At 40.7% G+C, this 10,704-nt stretch overlaps 1 protein-coding gene and 1 pseudogene across 1 annotated transcript; both read right to left on the bottom strand.

Moving 5' to 3' along the window:
- Window positions 1–857: 857 nt before the first annotated feature.
- On the bottom strand, window positions 858–2,903 carry LOC102722692 (annotated as a pseudogene).
- A 3,050-nt stretch (window positions 2,904–5,953) lies between these two features.
- On the bottom strand, window positions 5,954–7,730 carry LOC102713098 (polygalacturonase-like). Its single transcript, XM_006657487.2, has 5 exons — window positions 7,584–7,730; window positions 7,357–7,488; window positions 7,062–7,253; window positions 6,432–6,947; window positions 5,954–6,314 (listed from the first exon to the last, which is right to left on the bottom strand). Exons 1-5 carry the CDS (start codon window positions 7,728–7,730, stop codon window positions 6,081–6,083), a joined length of 1,221 nt encoding a protein of 406 aa, XP_006657550.1. The 3' UTR covers window positions 5,954–6,080.
- Window positions 7,731–10,704: the final 2,974 nt, after the last annotated feature.

The raw sequence follows: 10,704 nt of genomic DNA, 5'->3' as shown, positions 1-10,704 counted from the left end.
TATAGGTTCATACATCCATGACCGTAAAGTCCTGTAACTTATGGTAGAGCATCCTCTTCCGTTTTTGCTTCATGTATAGATCATCATCAGCACGAACAGTGTGTTTTGGGGTCAAATTTTGATCTCTCCTGACTCTAGGAGAACTTGGTCTAAACAACGGGGGGCACAGCCAGACACTCAGACTAGTAGTCTGCATCGTTGTTAGACCTGCACCTAGGTGGCTTTAGTGTTCTCACTAATTTTCTCAATCTTAGCTGATAATACCTTATTGACCTGGTCTAGTGGAAATGTGAAATAGGAGAAATACTTGGGAAGTTTTCAATATCCACTTGAAATATTGGAAGTTTTTAAACTTCAAATGGGTTAAGACTTAAGAACAACGTAAGATGAGAACTTGCGATACGAAAATTTTTCTTCTTAGAATTAACAATAGAAGTATTCAAAAACATAAGCAATACAAAACACCGGCACTGCTAGAGGTGTTAATCGGCCAAGGCTCATGGGTCGTTTCACAACCCTACTTCAACCCTACTTAGCCTTAAAAATTTATAGCTCACAAATCTATAAAATTTTAGGTCACCCCCATTTTAAATGCAACCCTTAAATTTTGTAGAAAAAGTTGGCCTATTTCCACTTCTAGGCACAACATATGCTAACGAATGAATTAGAACTAATAATCATAATTATGATATGAAGACAAACCAATTTACACACCTACTTGTAATTGCAACTGTTTTTCCTCGTGTACTAAGCTTGCATACCAAGGTTTCCCCTTCCATCTAACTAAACATGGGTTAATCAATTCCAATATAGATCGCCCTATCCTCCAAAAGAAATCAGACCCTCCTCATGCTTAATCAATTACTGAAAGCACAGGTTTGTGGAACAACAGTCCCTGATTTCTTCCATTCTGCATTTTAGCAAATGCTCTTGGCATCACCACCACCTCCCTTGATAGTGAGCTTGACATCCTTCAAAGCTATGCCATGGCAAGGTCTATTTCTGCTGCAGTCTAGCTTGATAGCGTCCTCCTTGGAAGCACTTGTGCCCCTGATGTTCTTGAAGGCCACATTGCTAACCTGAACTGCAGATGCCTGAGATAGAAAAAATTGCCACTAAATTATAAGATCATAGAGATTATTCACACACTTGAATAACTGAACGGAACAAAAGCTATCACCAAGATTTTTACCTGTTTCTTGCAAGGTGTAGCAGAGTCACAATAGTTTTGATCGATAATGATTGGGTTCCAAACATTTTCCATGATCATGTTCTGGAACACAATGTTCTTAACATAGCCCCGACCACCCTGCCATGTCTCGATGCGAGCTCCATTGGTTGTGTCATGTAACCTGACATTGTCGACAGTGATAGTGTTGACATGAGCTTCAGAGTTGTGATCAACTAAGCTCCCAATGCTGACAGTGTGTCCCGGTCCACACACTATGTTCTTGATATGAAGATTCTCGGTTCCATCCTCAATCGATAATTCGACATGCAGTCATCCCCAGTCCTGATTGTGCAGCTTGTCACTTGTAAACTTTTACTTCTGGCGATATGGATGCCGTCAGTGTTTGGGCTAGTGCCTGGTGCAGTGATTGTCAGGCCAGAGAGCCTAACATCAGTGCAATCCTCCACAAACATTTGGATTTATTGGCTATTTACTGGCTTCAAGTTCTCAACTTTCAAATTTGAACAGGAGGAGAATGCAAGGCCTGTCAGATGAAAAAAAGGCAGACTTTATCAGAACAAAAATACCCAAGTTTTCTGAATTTTGATATGCTAAAAGATCAAAAAGCAAACTCATCGTTGGTGCTTCAGTGCAGTGCAGCTTCAAGTTGGTTTTGCAGGAATTTTCCCACCAAATCTTTGCCATTTCCATTGATGGCCCCACCACTAGTAACAGTAAGACCTCGTACACCATTGAATATAATCCAGTGTCGAATAGTTTCATTGCTCCAATCTGACTTCCTTGGAGGAGCCAGCAAAGTACCCTCTATCTGAAAATTTTCAGGAAATTAAGATCGTTGCATAATTCAGTTTTATGTTGAAGTAAACATAACGTACGTGATGCTGGATTTGCATGGACCAGATAGTGTAATGTGCTTGATGATGTATTTATTGCCCCTTGGAACAAGAACAACTGCAGGCTGTGAAGAGCAGCAAGCTGCAGCCCATGCCTTCGCTAATGCCTGTGACAACAGTAGTACTGTAGTAGTTCAGTTTTGTTATTCATCAGTCACCTGCTAATAAAACATACAAATACATTATGTGGTGTCACATTGTACTTTTGTATCATCATGTTGTGCATCTCCGAAAGTGCGATGTTTGCGCACATCGAACACTACCTTCTTTGACTGTAGAGACCTGCCTCTGAGGCTATCAACTCCATTGGTCAAAGAAGATCCATTCATGTTGACCTTGGCACAAACACTATACAAGAAGAATGACATGACGCCATATCCAGATAAAAGGAGCATATTACAAGCCATCTTTCTAGGTGTAAATATGCACTAAAATTCAGACCAAATCACTATGCAAGATGTTTGCACAGTTCATAGCTTTGTTCTTATGAGATATGCTGCTGGATGTGGTGATTGCTGGAAACCAAGGATTTGATCAGGGAACTTACATATATGTGCCAAAACCGGTTGCAAATCTTTGGATGCTCTCAACTTTGGTTGCTTGTTGTTGATCAGCTAGATTGGTTCAGATATTTGGAGCATAGTATCACGAGATTCTAACAGCATGGGAACCGAGATAAATGTGCCTGAATCCTGACTCCTTGTTGCTTCACTGTGTGGTCTACTTGTATGGCAAATGAATAATTACTTCCAAGTGTGCTAATCCTGCGATTGACAGTTCAGCACTGAGAGCAAATCAAGGACACTTGGAGCACCCATGGGTACAGACAATCAGCTCAAAATCGTAAAGACTTCTTCAGTGCTGCACTTTGAGAACCACTAAGCTTGCATCGAAACTTAACCCTAACAGGCGTACGATTCAGGGGCTTCCATATGTAGTTTCACAAGTCATTATGTGCCTAATCGGCATTAATTAATGAAAAGTTATTAGGAGAAAAAGGCATGTTTATGTGAATGGCGACATGTTATAATCTAGATGCAGCACGACAATCATGTTCAGATCAGTATCTAAATCTTAAAGCACAAAATTTCAGGTATAAGATGTTAAACTCTTAGCTGAGAAAGGAAAATAGTATGAGCTTGAAGCTAGCGAGCCTATAGAGGGAAAACAATGCAGATTTGAGGAGATTTCTCACAGATATCTTATTGAGAATATGGAGAATATATGGAGTAATCCGATGGACAACCTGTTTCCAAGGCCCATACAGGTAGAAGAGCAGGAAAAAAAATGGATGGATTGCTGGAAACAGTACGAAACGTCGTTCAGAGGCACATACTGTGTATGGAATGTCTAACATCTCTGAAACCACATCTCTGAAACCATTCTCAAGCTTCTTCAGGTTTCCCTGTATTAGTGTGTTTCCATTTGTCTTAATTGGCTTGCCAAATCCTTCTTCTAGCCTCTAAAGTACCTCCTAATTTACTCACAAAAAATGTATCTCCTGATTTCAAGCAGGATAACTGTCGGAGAAGTAGGCCCGGGAGTATCCACTAAGCTTGAGAGGCGCACGACGACGGTGGGACCACCTACCAACCCCCCTCCCCCGGAAGGGGAGGTCAGAGCCCAGAAGTGTCGTGCATTTGGCTCGCTGGGTGGACGCTGCAGGGGTCAGGCCGCCCCCTGCCCCCTATCAGTACTCAGGCCACCTGTTGCGGGGCCAACTCTACGGCAGGCGAGGCGCCAGCGCCCAACCACCGCATTTATTGCGATGGAAGGGCGCCTGGCGAGCCTCGCCGTCCTCATGATGGGCGTGCGCCTGCACCGCAGTAAATACAGCACAGGCGCACGCCTCCCGTCTATGTCTCTCCTGGGAAAAAAGGGGAGGGAGACATGATACCCTGATAGTGTTGTGATGTCTCTGCTGCAACAGGGGTGGCCAGTCTCCCTCGCGTCAAAATCGCATTAAATGCGGCGAACGACCATGAGAGACCCGCGGCGGCCCCCCTTCGGACCGCTGGGTTTCAAGGAGCACCGCCCCCGTCTGCCCACCCCTTGAAAGACAGGATCGGACATGAGCGGTGTGGAGCTAGGTTGACTACGGCAGGCGACCGCAGCAGTCCCTAGGAGAATGATCACCTGCCAATCGTGGGCATAGGAAATATTGGCCGTTGTGGTGTCCCTTTCCAGTATAAAAGGAGGCCCTAGCCAATAGAGAAGAGGAAGGGCGAACATTCCCACAAGAGCTTGTAACGCATTTAGTCTCATAGTATGCAAGCAACAAGAGTCGGGTATTACGCCTCCCGGTGGCCCGAACTTGTATAATTCCTCTGCGTTCATTCGAGGGGCCCGACCGCCCCCCCCCCCCCTCGAAAACCTTTCATCTGCTTGCACGTTCACTCGGACAAGGCTTTCGGGCCATGTCCTCACAGCCCTAGGCCGAACTTACAAAGGGGGTCCCACGGACTAAATGTTCAACACCATCGATACGGCTCTTGTGCAGCTTTGCTAGCTATTCTTGTCATTTTGCCAATAAATTTTAGTAAATGTGTGTGATGAGATCTTAAAAGAACACATTGACAAGATGGTTAACTACCTCAGTCTATGCTCGATGGCCAAAACATATATTTTATTTCCAATAATAATTGTCATGGTAGCATTGGCCTGGGCATATTATTAGTGCTTCTTGAATGAAACAACATGCATTTGCATGTCTGTTAAACATAGGGATAGCAATGGGGACCCGAACCTCGATCCCCAATGGGTAAAAACTCTATTGGGGTATGAAAGTGGAGTGAAATGAATACCCATGATGCTAATATTAGCTTAACCCTCCCCCCTCCCATCGGGTGAGGCAGGGAAGGTATGCTCCCCAACCCCCTGTTCCTTTATAATCATGGGTACCCATATAAATTGTGCATACCTACATATCCCTCAGCAAAGCAGCCAGCCAAGTAATAGCAGCCCATTAGGCCCAGGTGCCTAGCTAGCAGCCATATAAAAGAGGAGAAATAGAAAGTCTAGCTCCCTGCGTCACCACCATAGTGGCCAAGCCTATCCGCCGCTTTCTCTCGTTCTCTCTTTCTCATACTCCCTCTCTCAGTCTCTCCTTTTCTTGAATCCTTCTTCATCGCCGTCGTCGCCCTAGCTTGTCACGCCACCGCTGTCACCGTAGAAACGTGCAACCAGTGTTGTTACCGGTAACACTTCATGTAATGGTCCAATGCTTTGCTTATAGAGTACTCCAATTCTCTAGGGAATCTACAGTGTGAGTTGCTAATATAGGGCGTGTAACAAGTTAAAACATCTATTAATTTAAGAATCCTCTCATCCGATGCAAGCATCTCCAAGTGCTTAAAGCATGTAATTGAGATAAGTTTTCAATGAGCAGCTTACTAAGCATTGGTGCTTCATCAAGCATCGATGCTTTGTGGCAAGACGGAACGGTTATTTTTTGATATGCACTTATTTAAACATCTATGTTGGGGGTGGACAAGTCATGGTCTCAATCAAAAACATTACTCCTCTTAATTAACTTCCAATTATAATAACATTTGAAAATCCAAAAAACTCATAAACATCAAAGATAATGTACAACGATATATGTTACAAACAATCATCTGAACGCAATCACATATACACGTTGTTAGCGTACTACAAGAACTCCAGAAGTTTGTTCAGTCATTCTCTTTCTAGTTTTTTCTCTTTTGGGGTGCTATGCAGTGTGACAGTGATACCAATTTTTTCTTGATAATGGATATCACTCCAGCTTCTACATCTGTCATATATCCATACGTAGTTATTTTACCATCCTTAAGAAGATATCAGGAGTTACCAAGTATTTATATCAGAAAATATGATAACTCCAAGTACTAGGTTAGTAGGGGGCATCAAAATTTTACAATAAAAAATTGGTACATTTTGATACTTTCTCAATAACCGTAAATATCCATCCCTTTACATGTTCTGCTTGGACGCATGTTCCTTGCTTTTCCACATCAGTTTTTAAAACCACATGGCTGAGGACTGACACTCCCAAATTTCTTCCATTCTGCATTTTGGCAGGTGCTCTTGGCATCACTGCTACCTGCCTTGAGAGTGAGCTTGATGTTCTCCAAGGTTACACCATGGCAAGGCACACTGCTGCTGCAATGCAGCATGATGGTCTCCTCTGATGCACTTGTGCCCTGAATGTTCTTAAATAGCACGTTGCTCACCTCCACCGCAGATTTCTGCAACAAAAAATGTATGTCGAGTTAAGCTTAACCGTGCAAGTGAAGAAATATTTGCGAAAGAAATTCAACTTAGACATTGAAATTTAAGATGAAATTAAGTCTAATTTTGTATACCTGTTGCTTGCAGGGTGTAGAAGAGTCACAGTAATTTTGGTCGATGATGATCGGGTTCCGGACATTGTTCATGATCATGTTCTGGAATACGATGTTCTTCGCAGAACCCTTTCCTCCCTGCCATGTCTTGATGCGAGCTCCATTGGTTGTGCCATATAGCCTGACAGTGTCAATGGTGACGTTGTTGACATGAGCTTCAGAGTTGTGATCGCCCAAGCTCCCAATGCTGATGCCATGTCCAGGCCCACACACGATGTTCTTGACATATAGGTTGTCGGTTCCGTCCTCGATCGACATGCAGTCGTCTCCGGTCTTGATCGTGCAGTCCATCACCTGAACATCTCTACTGCGTGTGATGTGGATGCCATCGGTGTTTGGGCTGGTTTCTGGTGCTGTGATCGATACGCGAGAGACCTTCACATCGGTGCAATCCTCCACTGAAATCTGAATTTGTTGGCTATCCACCACCTTCAGGTTCTCCACTTTCAGGTTCTTGCAGGAAAGGAATGTCAATGCCTGTCAAATTAAATGAAAGAAAGTTAGAGTTTTTGAGATGAAATGGTTATGAAGGGTGGTTATTGCATTGGAATGTTGATCGTAGTATAGGAAAATGTGTAACCAAGTACGTACTGTTGGAGCTTCTGTGCAGGGTAGCTTTGAGTTGGTTTTGCATGAATTTTGCCACCAAATCATGCCATTTCCATCGATGGTCCCACCACCAGTGACAGTTAGAGCAGTGACACCACTGATCAGGATCCAATGCCTTATAGTCTCCTTACTCCAGTCTGACCTCTCGGGAGAAGCCACCAAAGTACCCTTCACCTGGAGATTTTCCAAAGTAAAATTGGAATTTAGATTCTTTTCTTACATAGATATGTACATACATCTAAACAAACTTTTGAGAATTTAATTAATTATGTCTTACCATGAACATGATGCTGGATTTGCATGGACCAAATAGTGTGGTGTGCTTGGTGAGGTATTTCTTGCCCTTGGGAATGAGCACAACTGCAGGTTTCGCAGAGGAGCAAGCTGCAGACCAGGTATCTCCCAATGCCTATAGAATGTGACAAACAAAAACAAAACTGGTTAGGTTTTGGAAACTGTAATCTGCTACCGAACAGAACAAGTTTGTGGCTGCGTTGTGCTCACTTTGGTGTCATCATGTTGTCCATCTCCATGAGCCCCGTAACTCTGCACACTGAACACATTACTGCTAGTGTCTGCGTCAACACCAGGCAAGAAGAATAAGAACGGTGCAAGGAGTGATGCAAAGAGAATGAGCACGGTGGAGGCCATTTCTTCGACTGAATTTGTCACACAAGTCAGAGAGAATCAGAGAAAGGAACAGTTTTGTTCTCGTAGGATGTGAAGGTGCAGCTGCCGTATGCGGCAATTGATGAAGACCAAGGGTTCCATCAGAGGGTCTATTTATATGAACCAAGATGGGTTGGCAGCTTTTGGATGTTTTCTACTCAGGTTGCTTGTGGTTGATTATTTAGTTTGGTGTAGATTTTTGTAGAGTAGTATCACAAGATTCTGTCAGCATGGAAACCGAGATAAATGTGCCTGATAACTCAGTTTATGTTTTGCTTTAGGAAAAGGTCTACTTGCAAGGATAGTTCCTTTCAGATTAGCCAGTTATATTCTAATTTCGACCACTAGGAATGGAAATTTGAACATTGGAAGTGTGAGATGTGAGCTCTTAGCCGAGAAAGGAAATGCCTGGGGGCACAAAGATAGCTTATTAAGGAATATATTGCCTAGCTGGGAATATTTGCATGGCCAAAGATTGATCATGGATATCTTATTGAAAGTATGGAGAATGCATTGAGTAAGCGGGTGAACAACAACTTTAGTTGAATGGAGAAGGAACAGGATGTACTTTTTTGGTTTGTGGATACATTTTAGGGACTCAGCTGACATGTACCTTGTTTAGGTTATCTTGCTCTTTCAATTAATCCATTTTGATTATAGTAGTAGCTCTGAAAGAACTATCTTTTTCCCGGAAATCTTGAAATATGAGTTCAGCTTATTTTGTTCTTTCAATTAATTAAAAAATGTACCTTGTTCAGGTTAAGTGAATCATTTCCATAACAAAAATCTTGAAATATGGGTTCAGCTTATTTTGTTCTTTCAATTAATCTATTTCCCAGAAGATCTCTAGTTATGTGGATTATTTCCATAACAAAAATCTTGCAACATGTGCGAATAATCAAAGTACTTTTCACACAAATTGTGCTAACGAGTACTCAGCAACCATGTTATTTTTGATAAAAAAAATTGTGCCCAGCTTTTTTAAATTGCACCTGTTTAATTTTGAAAATCATGAAAAGATATATGGACACGTAGATTAGCCACGGCGTATGCACACACGAGATCGTGCCAAATATTCATCTTTTCGTCTTTTGAATGAAATAAAAAAACCTGACAATGTATTTCTATATTCGCCGACCCTTATCAATCTTTTTTGGCAATATGACTTTTAACTAAAATGAGGTACGTATTTGGAATCAATTAATAAATGTTTGAAATACTTCGTCTCAAACTATATCAACTTTCAGGGTTTAAAATTTGTCCAAACAACTTCCCCATGTAAAAGGAAAAAATAAAAATTCATGACCCCTTATATTTTAAGACAAAATGGATATAATTGAATTCATTAACAATTAAGACACCCCTAATTGCTTTTAGGACTCAATATAACAGTTTCAGTGTTAGAATATGTTAATAGCCTTATATAGGTCTAATATCATGATTTATAGCCGTCAGCATTTTTTACATTTTAGTCATTTTAGAAAACTTATTTTATAAATGGATTTTAAAAAAACCTGAATCAAATGGACTTTTTCTCTGTGCACTGTCCAATGTTTCAGCACCACAGTCATTGGCACCGAGACCCTTACCCCATACCCCAGTAGCCAATACAAAGAGAAGATGTCACGCCCTGAGGGTCTATTTGTAAAAATAATCTAGAAAAAGGACTATGTGTAAGAAAAAATGAATAGTCCTCAGTGAAGCCATATTAGCACCAAGGACCTATTTATAAATATATTGTTTTACGTATAGATTATTTTTCTTTCTTTTTGCAAACATATCCTCTTTGGCGCCGACCTTCTCCAAGTCAATATCGTAGCCATCCAAGGAGCGGCACCATCGTCTTTGCCATCGAGACATTGGACCTTTGCACCGAGCAAAAAGGTCCATTTCTTCAAAGTTTTTCTAAGGATCTATTTATGATAAAAGTTTTCCAAAATAGCTACAAGGTAAAAAAAATCAGTTATAGCCGTTAAAACCGTGAAAAATTCATCTTCAAAATTGGAAATCAAACTCCAAGGTCTCTGTGGCTTCTCCGTTGTTTTAGGAAATTATCGCATGGTTTGACAGCCTATTTGGTCCTAGGATAATAAATATAGAATGTCCTAAAAAGTTTTAAAAAAGTTGTGGAAACAGGAAATAGATACTATGATATGATATGTTTGGTACATGTAGGGCATATTAATTGGTAAATTGAAAATTTTGGCATGACCTTTGCTAATTGATATTCAAATAATTATAAATGGCAATTCCCATTTCACCAATAAATATACAACACAATTAAAATTTAAAATTCATGCATGTACCATAATATATCGATGAGGAGAAGGTTTATAGTCTATTATTCGTATATTATAGTGTCGATGGTAGAATAATAAACGATACAACCAAATATGAAATACTATCCATAACATAAATAGAGATATATGGAGGGTCACAAATATCGGTGAGAACACGTCGCGCATGCCGGTGGTCTCCTAAAATGTTTAAAAAGTTATGGATAAATGGCAAGTAAGCATTATGGAAAAAATTATGATATAGTATCCTCAACATTTATTCATTTTTCTCCTATTTAGTCGGTTTTGGTTTAAAATATGGTGGTAGAATTGTTATTTTCGTAAATTTTAACACTAAACTTCTTTACAAATACATATCTATTCCCAAAACTATTTGTGATTTCTTTCCACAAATATTTTTAACATTTTAAAATTTTGTCCAAATTCACGTGATGCTATCACCGATGATAACCAATACCGTCCCAGCGTGCACGGTAACCACGGTAAAGGTAACGCAGCCTACTACTTGGATTACTCGTCAACTCTTTTGTATGTACAACTCCGTGGCAGCGTGTCGGCATGCCACCATATACTAACACAGATACTTATTTTCTCTTTTATAAGCTAAATTTTAATTTTCAATCTTAAATGAAGAAATGATTTTATGTTTTTTTTGCCAA

This window comes from Oryza brachyantha, chromosome 7 (genome assembly GCF_000231095.2).
Source record: "Oryza brachyantha chromosome 7, ObraRS2, whole genome shotgun sequence".
Taxonomy (NCBI): Eukaryota; Viridiplantae; Streptophyta; class Magnoliopsida; order Poales; family Poaceae; genus Oryza; species Oryza brachyantha.
This window is presented reverse-complemented; position numbering and strand designations above follow the sequence as displayed.